Consider the following 13,437-nt stretch of genomic DNA (forward strand, 5'->3'; position numbering starts at 1 on the left):
CCTTCAGGATTCTGCACATCCCTCCAGTTCTCCTGTATCTACATTATGCCCAGCCTCAACTCAGATTTCTTGCTTCCCCACCCCTTCCCATACATCCCACACACTAAACACTGTCCCTTCCATCCCACCTTCCAAGCTAAGCAATACCTACAGTATTTTTTTTTTTAACATGCACACAGTTCCATAACCTACTCCACTGTAAAAAACGCCTGTAATTCCTCCCAAACCAGCCAGAAACAACCCTCCCACGACAACAATCAGGGAAAGCTTAGCTTCCTTCTGCACAGGTAGAGATACCACCTCGGGAGGAGACGTGTCATTTTTCTTTGTCTTTTCCAGCACAGGGACGAACCGTCCACACCGAGCACCGTCCGAACCCTCCCGCGGTGGGTTCGGGGCACACCCCACCACCACCTGCCGCGGCCGAACCAATGACCGAGTCCCACCGGGCGGATTATCCCTGGATACATCTCCCCGGCAGGGCGGGGAGGCCTCTTTCCCCCCGCACACGGCGGCTGGGCTCCCCTTCCCCGGCAGCACCGCGCTACACATTTACAGCCCCGAAAACCAGCCGCGGCCGAGCTCCCCGGACTCCTCCCCGCTCCCGGCCGGCCAGGCCGCCTCCCCCGCCCCGCGGCCGGCGCGGCTCCCCAGGCGAGCCCGGTGCTGCGCAGGCCTCGCCGCCCCCCGCGGTACCGTCGGCCGGGGCGCTGGGGCCCGGCTGGGCCATGGCTGGGCTGGGCTGGGCCGGGCCGGGCCGGGCCGGGCTGGGCGGGCGCCGCCGCCGCGGCCTCCTCCGGGCGGGGACCGCTACGCCACGGGCAGGGAGACGGGAGCGGCCGGGCCGGGCCGCCGCCTCCTCCGCCTCATCGTGACAGCAGCGGCTGCCGGCGGCGGGAGGGGAGGAGAGACGGGCGGGAGGAGCGGGAGGAGGAGGAGGAGGAGGAAAGAAGCAGCAGCAGCAGCAGGAGGAGGAGGAGCCCCGCTCAGGCGCCCGGGGTGAGGGACGGGAACGACCGCCGGGGCTGGGAGGGAGCGGGGTGAGGACGGGGACTGGGAGTGGGGTGGGGAGAGGGAACAGGGACTGGGAGTGGGGTGGGGAGAGGGAACAGGGACTGGGGACAGGGACTGGGGACAGGGATAGGGCCAGGGACTGGGAACAGGGCCAGGGCCTGGGAATACGGACTGGGGACAGGGAACAGGGACGGGGGACAGGGAATAGAGACAGGGGATCAGCTACTGGGAATAGGGACTGGGGACAGGGAGAGGGAGAGGAATAGGGAGTGAGGACAGGGATAGGGAGAAGAACTGGGACTGGGAATAGGGAACAGGGAGAGGGAATAGGGACTGGAGCCAGGGAGAGGGACAGGGACTGGGGACAGGGACTGGGAATAGGGGACAGGGGCTGGGAACAGGGAGAGGGAGAGGAATAGAGACTGAGGACAAGGATAGGGAGAGGGACAGGGACAGGGTGAAGGTGGCGGTGGCTTGTCCAGGGTCCCCGCCCAGGCCTCTCCCCTCAGTGCCGCGCCCCTGGGTCTGCAGCCTAAAAGCATAGTTGGTGTTTGTTATTCAGGAAATCGGTTTAAGCAACACCAACAGACACTATTCTGCCCCACAATCACAGACTCACTGAGGCTGGACAACACTTCTGAGACCATCGTGTCCAGTATTTGACCGATCACCACCTTGTCGACCAGCCCAGAGCACTGAGGGCCACATCGAGTCGTTCCTTGACGTGATGAGGAAGGAAGCACCTAAGATGGGTAAACATTCAGAAAGTTTTATCAGTAAATTACACACTTGGTGTGGAAATTGGTGTATTAATGCCTGACCTACTATAGTTGTCACACTTGAACACTTAATAGTTGAGGTGTGACCGGGTGGGGGGCAGTGGAAGGAGCCTGACCAGCCACGGGGTCCCTTCCCCACCACCTGTGGTTGGTCTCTGTGGATGGGCTTTAGTCCTTCCACCTAACTGGGAGAACGTGTCTAAACTTTAGGTTTTTACCAATAAAATGGTAGATTTGCATCATTTGAGCTCGTGTAAAATCACAGAAAGCAGAGTTAGAGTGGAAATTATGATACCAAGTCCTGTCATGGGCAAGATCTGTTACGACTCGCCTTTCTTATGCCTTACACACCCTAAAATCAATCCCTTTTAAACTCGATCTCTCTTATTGCCACAGTTTTTCAGGCCTTGTTGTCAAAATACATGGTATAGCAAGGCACGGGATTCTGGATTTCCTGATAAAATTTTGCTCAGTTAAACCAAACGCAAACCTGAAATAGGGAATCTGTGAAAATTATTCCGGTTTACCCTTTTCGATCAGTTGGGGTAAATCTTCTCAAGTCTTTGCCATTGTAAAAAGCAGGCTTAAACTAAAGACTTAACTTTTCAGTGTTCCCAACTTGAGACATGTAGGGCTTTTTTTTTTGTGGGTATTTGGAGAACCCAAAAGTGCCAACTGCTCACAGAATTGCTGACTTAGTGACAAGATGATCAAAGGATGAAGCATCTATCACTTGAGGCACATTTACACATTTCTTAGCTCCTGCTTAGGCTCTTTTACAAGTAGCTGGATATTACAAGCATTCAACACATAAGTCCCTTTGAAAACCTAGTCCTGTGGGAACTGAGCTCTTGAAACTCTGCCCTGCTCTGTGTTCATATGGGTACCCCAAAACACCCCTATCAGCACTTATTTTCATCTGGTTCATGTTGAGGCAAAACTCTGGCACGTTTTGGATGGTCCAGGATCAAACTGAGTGCAGCATCACTCCAGCTGCAAATAGAAAGTAAGATGATATCAAGCCTGACATCTGTTGTACCTACAAGTGTTTATTAAGGAATGAATATTGTATCACTTCCATCACTTCAATTGACAATTAGAATTGCAACATTCCAAAACCTTTATTAGAACTCCTGAGCTTACATTCTAAATGGGTTTTGTATGTAGTTTGAAGAGTATAAAAACCCTCAAGGGGCTTGTACTTCTACTTTTCCTTCTTGTTCTTCCATCTAGAGCTGGACTAGCTTTATAGATATGGTTTTTACCTAATCTTTCCTGCTTTTTCTGGACAGTAATTGGACTTGACAGAGGCAAAGGTTTAAGTAGTATCTATCAGAATGTCTTCTAACCTGGAACAATTGAGTAACTTCCTCTGTGCCTCCCAGAATGTCCCATTTAATTCTAATCACTTGTAGTTCTTATAGCCTTGATCTCCAAGGATTTCCCAACATGATTCAGCTCAATCTTCAAAGAGGTGAAGAAGGTTTGGCAGCAGTTTGCAGTCAGAGGAACAGGCCTGTTGCAGTGCAGAACCAGCAGAGACCAGGAGTCCTGAACGTCAATCCCTGTGGGGCACATGTTGGACAAGTGCAGTATTGAGGAACCAGTGAGGCAGGTGAGCAGAGACTATTTCTGCAATAAGCTTCTCCAGAAATAATGCTCCTAAAATCCCATGAATTTTTATTAAATTTACTTGGCCTACAAGTCTAACATGGGTGTTTTCAGCAGCAGCAGACACGAGTGAATGGAAGATGCATCTTCCTGGAGAGCATGTGCTGTGTTAGTACAGGAGGAGGAGCAGCTGTCCCCCTGCAGTCTGCCTGAAATTTAATCCTGTAGGGTTTCTGAAAAAGAGAAGTTTGAAGCTTTTCTTTGAGCAGTAACATCCAGGGACAAGCAGTGAGTGTGAACACACTGCAGTTGCTGGAGTCCAGGAGGAAGCTGAGTGAGACTGGGGTTGTTTGGTTGCAAAGAGCACAGTGAAATAATTCACACAACACATCTTGGAGAGAAGAAGTATTTTCTTTTTGTCAGAAGAAAATAAACAGGTGGGGAAAGAGGTAATTAAATGTTTTCCTAATAGTTCTGTCTTGTGGTTGGTTGACTTGAGTGCATATGGATGCTCAAGTTCCAAATGAAACTTTTCCTGCTTATTTCTTTTGGTCATGTAGAAAGATTTTTCTCTTTCTGGGTCTTTGCTTTTGCTTTTTTTTTTTTCTTTTCCTTTAATTGGGGCTCTTTAACCTCAAGTGAAGCATCTCTTTTCATAAGGCTTTGAAGAATGCATTGATCACTATCCTTATCTCTGAAACTAGTCCCAGATCCCAGCTCTGGTTGAGTTACCCTCACTATGTCCCCACTCTATGTCAGGATAGGACCCAATTACATACCTTTTACTGCCACTTGCCACAAACTGCAGAGCTTTGGAGGAGGCCACTGCACACTCCAACAAGTCCCTTGGTGTGGATGATCAGAGGGACAGGACTGTGACCAAACTGAGGAAGGTATGATCACAAAAGCTTTGTATTCACAGGAAGTGAGGCTAATAAAATACAGATCTAATTCCTTTAGTTTTGAAAGGCACGAGATACTATTGTTTTATACTCCAGCTAAGCCAATTCTACAAAAACCAGAGCCTTTAAAAAGATAAACTAAATTTCTGGACATGCAAGGCCAAGTCTACATCTGGTGTGAATCCAGTGGAAACAGGCTGATGTGTGGGAAATGAGAAGCATTTTGATTCTGTAGCACAGAATCAAAGTGGAGATTAAAAAGACCATTTGAATTGGGCTGTTTTCCATTTCTGTTGCTTTTCTGGCCACAAAAAAAGTTTGATTCTGCTGTGCCCTGAACGGTGGGAGTTTGCAGTGAATTACAGGCCCTGCTCCCCAGTGGAGTTCAACTCATGAACCACCCACTGCTTAATTCAATTAATCCAAGAAAGCCGAGTAAAGAGGTGGATTTGGGAAGCAGCTTTGTGGGTTGCTGAGACTAAACTCCAGTGCACTCACAGAAGAAAAGAATTACAGCACTGGGGCCACTCTGCCTGGGCAAGTGGGAGAGCTGATTTCCTCTCTCCCAGGTGACTCTACCTGTAGGTGTTACAAAGTGAAGAGTTTGGTAACAGTTTCCATTGGACAAACTATGAAAGGATATCACCTTTAGATGAGTGCAACGAGAATGGTTCCAATGTGGAGAGCAAACCTGTGACCAGAAAAAAAATGTGTGTTCTTAACTGCAGGTGAAGGCCAGGGAAGCAGAAATTGCACACACCTTTGAGGAGGGACTCGGTGGCTCAGGACAGGGAGCCTTGGCCTCATTCAAAAGGCAAGTAACAGCCTTGTCCTTCTAAGCAAAAGGGAAGAGGAGAGCCAGAATTTACTGCTTGCACTTTATCTTATTTTATTTCTACATTTGCCAGAGTTTTTCTACTGTTTTTCTCACTTTTTTTTATTTGTTTAAAATAAAGTGTTCAGGGTTTCCTAATTTTTAAATGTTTATTTTCCTTCTGGTGAGATTGATGGGTCATTAGCATTGAGTATTAGTTCTGCAGCTCTGAGTGTTTGTAGGCTTTGGTCCTTTCTCTTTAATGCAAAGCTTTTGGAGAAAATTTACATTCATCTAAGTATTACCATAAAGAGGTTGGTTAAAAATCCCAAACCAGTCATGCTCTTTGCTTCAAAAGGTATTCTGGAATGCAAGGAATTCAGTCTGGAACAATTACATTATTTGCAATGGTAACTTCTTAGCGAACCCTGGAATAGTTTATGTGGTTAAAAACCTTTTCAAGAGCAATTGAAAAATTATGTTATCCCATCTATTGTTTAAAGGATTCCATGTGGTACAGTTCTTTGAATATGTGGGAAGAAAATGAAGCCAAAAATGAAAATTTGGCAGGCAAAAATCGAAGTGCTTGCATTGGCCCTAAATCCAGATATATGCACATTAATGATCTCATTTGAAAGATGTCTATATTAAGATCTGAGAGCTCTCTGTGTTCCCAAGGGACAGGCTCATTGAATATTGTGATGTACCGTGAAACTAAACAGTTTTTCTTATTTCTTACCTCAAAATAACCAAGGGGTCAGAAACTCATTCTGTGTGAGTAACAAAAGGGCACATTGAGAGCACAGTCTTTTGGGTAACCTTGCTCAGCAATACATTAGAATTGCCACTGCAGGGAGACACAACTCTGCCTTGCACTTACACACTCCTTCATTGGAAGGTATAAAAATAAGCCATGACCCATTCAGACTCACTATACCTGTATTAACAAAATTATCTGCACACACTTCAACTGCTGCAGTACCAAGTCCAGCACCTCTACTTAAGTCACTGCTGAAGGCAGATTTGGACAAAGGCTCCCTCCTGCCAGCTCTGTTATTGCAGCAGGATTTTGCAGTAGAGGAGAGCAGGCACCAGAGTCAGTCACCACACATTTATCACACCTCACCCAGCACTGGGACCTCAGAGAGACCTCTCTTGTTTTTCACTCTGTTCACGAGATTATACTTTTCTTTAAAAAACCTAAAATAGCAGCAGGAGGTTCTGCTTCTTGAGGCTGTTTTGCATAGAAGTGTTACATGCAGTAGTGTTTCTCTAACCAACAGACCATGTCAACAGTAGCATCCCATGCATTCAACTTCCTGATCTTGAGTCGACCAGTTCGTTAACATCAACGAGATGAGTCATGTCAGATCTGCAAGACTGGGCCATTTATCTCCTTTTCTTCCTCTGAGGCACAAGCAGATCAGATATCCCATAAATTCTAATGGTTTGCAATGCCCACTTGCCAAGAGGAGGAGGGAGTGTTGCAAGTACCATAAAATTCGTTGTCCCATGTGGGTCGTATTAAATGGTGTAGCCAAAAGATTTCCCTGTTAAGGCTTCAGCAGCAGTGCTCATTTTGGAGTGTTTTATTCATCCAACCACTGTTAACCCTCAGTTTGTCCCTCTCAGAACTGCCTTTGGAGACATTTAGAAGAACAATACCCAAGAAATCTTTGTGTAAAGAGCAGACCAGGCAGCTGAAGAGACGCCACAGGATTTCAGAGGATCACCACATCTTTGCAAGTCCTTCAGCTGAACAAGCCTACCTTTTGAACAGTTGAATCCAGGTGGGTTTACTGGAAGCTCCAAAAGTGTAGCTCAAGGCCTTCCTCCAGGTGGGACTCCACAGTGATTCCTGAGCCTCTTCTGAGGCTCTGCCAATTCCTGTATATCCAGAGATGGTCCAACCAAATAATTGTCAGTACAAGTTAAAATCCCACATCTTAGGTCAGTGGGTACACCCATATGGTCCAGCTGTTTCTCATCGATGCCATCCCATCCTTATGAATCCTTTTATTCCCTATTTTCCCTGATTTCTCCTAAGTGTTACAGTGGTCTCTCTATTTGCCTCTTTATTTCACTGGAGTGCCTTTTCCAGACCTATGTCCCTTAGATGCAGACACACAAAATATTTTGTTTTTCTATGGCACCTTCCACGGGAGAAGGAGCCTTTTAGTAGAGTCAGAAGAAAGGGAATTATCTTGGATTTACAGGCTGAGCAGACCAAGAGACACAGAGTGATTTCCTTGGGGATACACAAAAATCAGCAACAAGAAGGAAAAAACCTGAACATGTATCTCCTACCTCCTTATAGCTTTTTTTTGTCATGAAGTGCATTTCCTTTCCTTATTCATCCCACCTTTAAAAAATACCAAAAATACTTCTGACCTTCTATGAAAAATAGCTGAAGACAAACATCTGTTGTAAAATGAATACTTCTGAGCAGGTGAAAGGATCAAAGAAACTCGTTTTCTATAGAATCTCAGTTTGATTCTCTCAAAAATGTTTGCTGCTGAGATAGCTTCCCTGCCTGGCTCTTGCACCACTCAGGCAGCATCAAGAAGCTCCTTTCCCCTCTGAGACCACAGGGGGTTTCACATTACGTTGTTAACCTCCCTCGGATCATCTCCTCCGTGCACAATCCCAGTCACATTTACATGCAGACATAATGTCACTCAGCCCACTTTGTGCCACTTAAATCTCTCTCGTTGCCATGGGGAGCATTGATAAGGAACCAATTAGCAAATAAAATATTTGAGGACGGATGTGAAAGCCCCTACTCCGTGGATTTGTGTGTCACAGGCAGTGACATTTCATCTGGCATTTGTCCTTACCTGGCTGAGCTTCTTCCACTGCAGTTTCAGCTACATTGTGTAGTCAAAACATGCCCTTCCCACGGGATTTAGAGGCTTAGACGTGCAACACTATCTGACCCGGGGGAATTTTTACAGTTCTCAGGAGAAGAAGGATTGCTTGGAAAGCGCTTTTCCGGCATGGAAGTGCCAAGAGCACCATCCAGTGCCTGAGCGGAGTAAACACACAGGAGCTCGATGGCGCTGGGACAAAGGCAGCTCTGCACATCCCACAGTCCAGCTACACGTGGTGGGGTGCACGAGGATTTAATAAAATACAGACGCTTACAGAAGGAACTTGGAAGGGAAGTCTGGCAAAGCGGTCAGCCTTTCAGGAGGACAGGAGACAACCTGGAAGGTCCCATCTTTTAAGCTAGAGCTGTAGTCTGAGTTGAGTTACTGATGATTCAGGGAGCAAAAGATGCAAGGGAGGAGGAAGAAGAGGTGGCAATAGATGGAGCCGGTTAAGAAAAGCAGGTAATTAAATCCATGATGGAAAGGAGCTGCTGCAGAGAGAGAAAATCGGGCCAGATCCTGCAATCTTTCCCCTTTGCAGAATTGAATCAGCAAAGAGAGACTAGGAAGGTGTGCTGGCAGCTGAGAAAATAAGGGAGAAGTGACCTCAGCTGCCACTGCCCAGTCCCAACAGCCTTGTATGGCTTGTCAAATGTGAGTAGTCCTGGATTTTGAGAACAAAAATTATTTGGAAAAAGATTTTGCACACATGTGGGCCATAAGTAATAGTAATTCTTGCTACATATGGCTACAGGCTGTTGGTGGGCTAGAGAGAAGGAACTAATTGGAGAACAAGGAGTCCTTGGGGCTAAAAGTGGGCACAGGCAGAAATTAATGTTATCTGTAAAGAAGTGATACCCAAAAAGATGTCCAAGAAAAAGCATGCAGCTTTTCCATGGAGTGGTAGCTGTGCAACAGTGCATGGAAACTCTGCGTAAACAAGGAAACAGGAGTTTGGCATATTATGAACTGGATATTTATTAATCAGAGATACAGAGTGCTGCAGTTTAGCACAATATTTGTGGTAATTTGTCACTAACATGTTCTCCCTAAAATCAGACTTTGGGCATAGTATAGAAATGCTGTAATCCAAGACAACTCCTCTGTTGTGTTCAGCTTCACATGTGTTTGCTCTTACCGTTTTTATATTGAACTTGCAGAGCAAAACTCACTTCTCTGATTAATATTGAGCAGTGTTTTGTTAGTGCCCTGTGGCAGAAGTGCCCAGATGGAGTGGGTTGAATACTGAAAACATGAGAAGCATTTAGTGTTCTGTGGAGCTCTGTTAAAGGTGTCTGAATAGAACATCTGGTATCAAATCTTGGGATAAATCAGTTTGGACCTGCTCTGGGTCTGTGCTTTGTTCCAGCTTTACATTCCCTCTCTTCCTTCCTTGTTCCTAGAGCCAATAGATGATGGTTTATTGCCTGGTGCAACCCATTAAAGTCCCTTTGTTGAGGCTTGGCAATTAGTTGAGCAGAAAGAGTATAAAAATCACTTTGACATCTGTGGGGTTGAAATGGCAACGCTGACTTAAGATCTCCCTGAAAGGCTTTTTATCTGTCCTCAAGGTGAGGGAGAAAGAAGAAAGAGTGATTATCCAGAGACTTTGGGAAGATATTGCCTGATGTGCCTGCAGAGTGTAACCCTGTTAGAGAGCTTATGTGTGTATAAAACATGCCTGCCCACCACAGGGCCCTGATGTGGGCATGCAAGACCTCCCTGCCAGGGGAAATTATTGCTATCCCACTGCTCAGCACTGCCACATCCCTCTGCCAGTCCTGCTTTGTGGGCAAGACAAACTCCTGCAGATTTGAAGAGCGAGGAAGGAAGACGGAGCCGTTGGGGTGTCGTGTGACTGACACCACACGACAGATGGAGGTGCCCATCCTTCAGTCCTACAACACATTCCACAGCCCCAGCCTTCCCAAACACATCCCACTGCTGGGAACAGCGAGGAAGGGCAGGCTCACGTGGTTTTCACATCAAGAACTGTGACTGCAGAGGCGAATCAGGTGCTGAGGCACATGGACACCTAATTTAGAAGTGTTCGAGATGAACTCCTTGCGCTTCAGGAAGTGTTTCAGCTGAGTACACAGAGCTCCCAGATACCCTTTGGATATTTGGCTCCACTCTTGGGCAGATTTGCATGAGTGGTGTTTTTAGCTGCTCGTGTGAGTGGTGTTTTTACCTCCAAATTTTACCAAATTTCCCTGCTCAGAGGCTCTGACTCCCAGAGCTATGACCAAAGCCATGAAAGAACACCAAATGGGAATCCCTAAACTGCATTCAGAGTATTCTGAAGCAACTCCTTCCTGAGTAGTAACCAAGAAAAATGTCTCACAGTGTAACATTTTATGCTATTGAGAAAATAAGATATTTTGAGTTATATTCCTTTAAGATGTCTTGCTGTGTTTAAAGGGCTGATTTTCTTCTCTTTTTGTTTTGTTTTCAGGCTTGATACATCAACCAAACTTCAGAGGAGTTGTTCTTGCCTCACACCAATGTTGAGACGAAAGAGAAGCAAGTTATTCATGTTTTGATGTTGTTTTGTGCCAGATGTTTTGCTGGTAGAAATCCATAGCTCCACAGGCACCCATTTCTTCAGGATCTGGAATGTCTGACACAATTTCTGTCTCCATTCTGGACGGTCTGTGAAGGAAGCTGCTTTATTTTGCAATATTGAATATTCATGCTGGGAAGTTATAAGGAAAAACAAAATAATGAGAGACGGGGTCTCTAATAAGCTTCCTGTCACATGAGGCTCTGGTTCTGGTGAAGCAGATGTGGTTGCTGACTTGTTTCCAAAATGTTTGTTGAGTGGTGATTAGATTCTGTCATACTGATGTTATATCTCTGTGATCTCATTCAATACAAGTAGTTCTGCAAACAGTAAAATATTTTTTTCCTATGGATTTATATCTTGGATTGTGTTTCTGCATAAATTCTCTGATGTTTAATGGGGATTGAGTTCATTTTAGCCTGTTTCTTCAATGAGAGATGAGTAATCTGTCTTGACTTGGCTGCCTACTTTCACGAAACTTGCAGGAATTAAATATCACAAGTATTTAAAATTTGAGTGGGAATTATGAACCAGTTCCAGAGTTATTTGGAGCCAACTCATATAAACAAACATAAACATGAGTCTCATTTTCTTTACAAAAGCAAAGGGTAAGAAGCAATCTTCTGTTACTTCGTCCTTCTATTTTACCTCCTTGATTCTATTTTTTTATTAGTGATCAATCATATAAGATATGCTTTATTTATAAAGCTGTGTGAAATATGAGACTTGTTTGCCACATTGAATAGATATTAAAACATCATTAATTTATACTTCTTATGGGCCACACAAGAGATGACATTGCTTTTTATTGTCCTTGCCAGAGCAGGGGAAAGAGGTGACATGGATTTTAACTTACATGTTTGCACAGGCAAGTGCAGAGAAAGAACATTATTTTTCCTTTAGAATTCTCATAGTTCTGGTTTGGAAAGGGGGAAAGGAAACCTAGAATTGAAAATGATCTTTTGTGTTGCTGAGTCCAGTCTTCTGCTTCTGCAGAGAGCCAAGTTCCCAGTCTTTTTCATAAAACAGGTTGTGCTATTCAAAAATATGCTCCTTTCTCTTTGTCATCCCTCCTATCCTCCCAGTTTCCCACTTTTTTTGGGTGTTTGCTCCAGAATTTCCTTCCTTTGATAGGAAGAAACCCTTTAATTTCCATAATCAGTTTATGCATGTTTGCTCTTGTTCTGTGTTGTTCTATGTTCTTGTTCTTCTTTCCTAAAAAGTTCATTCCTGTAGGTAGCCATGTCTGTATAGGGAATAAGAAAAGAAGACTCTTCCAAGAGGACAGAAAATCTACACTTGGGCAAATCCTTAAGACACAAACCTGTTGGAAATGAGGCTTCAACAGCACTTAGCATAAGATGTTTGTGTGTCTAATACTCCCAGGTTTTTCTGGGACTGGCAAATGAATTATTTAGCAATGGAAACTGCACATGCAGCTGCTTGGCTTCTGTGGGTTCATGTTATAGAAAACTGTAGGAGTGTTGTAGAGATCACAACTACCCAACTTTGTGTCATAGACCCTGTGTCTTCACAGGCCTCAGAAATTCCCATTTAGCTGAGTAGAGGAGAACAGAGTGGCAAGTCTCTGCTTTTATTGCTAATGCTTTGTAAAATAACCTTTACGGTCTGTAGATTCAGTCCTGTGCAGGTCTGTGTGACTTAGGATTTATTATACTGCACTTCATATTTGTGCATCTCTCTCCAGTTCCTGGAGAGGAAAGAAATTAAAGGTCTAAAAGGTTAGCTTGGTGTTAATAGATCGAGATATACCCAATATTTAACTTCCCTGGACAAAGGAACTGCTTCAAGGGCTGGCTTGTCCTGTTACAGTGTGACAGTGTCAGCCCTGTGTGCTGCAAACCTTCACCCAACCTTAGAAATAAAAAATAAAAAAGCCAAGTGTCTGCTCAATGGAAAACAGATGGAGTTTTCATTAGACATTACTTTTAATGATCTGCTTTAAAAGTAAAGATACACCATTCCCAGCAGAAGAAGGGCCTCCTAATAGCTGTGTTTAGGTCCCAGGCTCATTATCTGAGCTACAGATAAGCAAGATTGCAAGACCTTTGAATCATTGGAACTTCCAGTTAAGCTTGCTGACCATTATTAGAATTCCAAACACAGCAGAACTATTTTGGAGCCTTACCAATATTTTTTCCTGAAGATGTATCTTTATTTAATGATTCAGAGTTATTATGATGGGCCTGGCAGTCAGTTGCTCAGTTTCTGGAGTATTACCATTTAACCTAGGTCAGGATAAAAATCTGGGAATATTCATTGCAGGGCAGACCTTTTGCATCTTTGAGGGCCTGTTCTTCACAGTCCACCTTGGTGTGACTCCCCCAAATGGTGTTGCTGGCTGTGGGAGGTGACCCCAGCAGTCTAGAAAGCCTGAAGATCCTTCCTAAAAAGATAAACCCTGCGTTCTGTGCCTGTAGGTACTAAATCAACTTTTGGCATGTAAAGAACAATGCAATCCCAGGGTTTTAGGCATAGATGGCTGCTGCCAAACCACAAGAAATGCTTTTGTCTGGAACTCATGGAGCAGTAACATAGCAATGGAGGGTGTACCCTTGTCTGTTATTCCCTCTGAGCAAATTCTCAGAGACATGTTACCAGGATTCAGATAGATTTCATGGAACTAGGAGAGAAATGGGCTTTAATTTTCTTATAAAGGGAGGAAGAGACAATAGAACTCAGCAAAACATGTGGCAAGTTTTGTTTCTGTCTGAGTTATGCAAGCAAAACCCAGTGCCCATCCTCAGACAGCACTCTCCCAAGTGAGACTCACGTGAGAGAAAACTTGTGTTACTTTTCTTCTTAAAGCCTTCCAAATTGCTTTATTTCCTCTGCATATGTGTAAATACAGCCTATGTCTTCA

The 13,437-nt window shown here is 44.8% G+C and overlaps 1 protein-coding gene and 1 long non-coding RNA gene across 4 annotated transcripts in view; one reads left to right on the forward strand and one right to left on the reverse strand.

Annotated features, from left to right (window-relative positions):
• RABEP1 (rabaptin, RAB GTPase binding effector protein 1) overlaps window positions 1-1,676 on the reverse strand; it is a 44,922-nt gene extending 43,246 nt beyond the window's left edge. The window contains exon 1 of one of the 2 annotated variants that reach the window (XM_027734462.2): window positions 697-903. In XM_027734462.2, the coding sequence (XP_027590263.1) occupies window positions 697-730 (34 nt within the window). In that variant the 5' untranslated portion in view covers window positions 731-903. Of the gene's footprint in view, window positions 1-696; window positions 904-1,633 lie in introns of those variants that run through there. The other variant, XM_039389346.1, reaches the window with a different exon arrangement.
• Window positions 903-10,909, forward strand: LOC113994927. Of its 2 annotated transcripts, none has more exons than XR_003543240.2 (5): window positions 903-999; window positions 1,628-1,766; window positions 3,209-3,408; window positions 6,753-6,910; window positions 10,446-10,909. It is a non-coding gene; the product is annotated as an uncharacterized LOC113994927 (long non-coding RNA). The 2 variants fall into 2 exon arrangements; XR_005566491.1 differs by having other exon boundaries at window positions 3,218-3,408.
• Window positions 10,910-13,437: the final 2,528 nt, after the last annotated feature.

Source organism: Pipra filicauda, unplaced genomic scaffold, assembly GCF_003945595.2.
Source record: "Pipra filicauda isolate LSUMZ 115617 unplaced genomic scaffold, ASM394559v2 scaffold71_size5581439_pilon, whole genome shotgun sequence".
NCBI lineage: Eukaryota > Metazoa > Chordata > Aves > Passeriformes > Pipridae > Pipra > Pipra filicauda.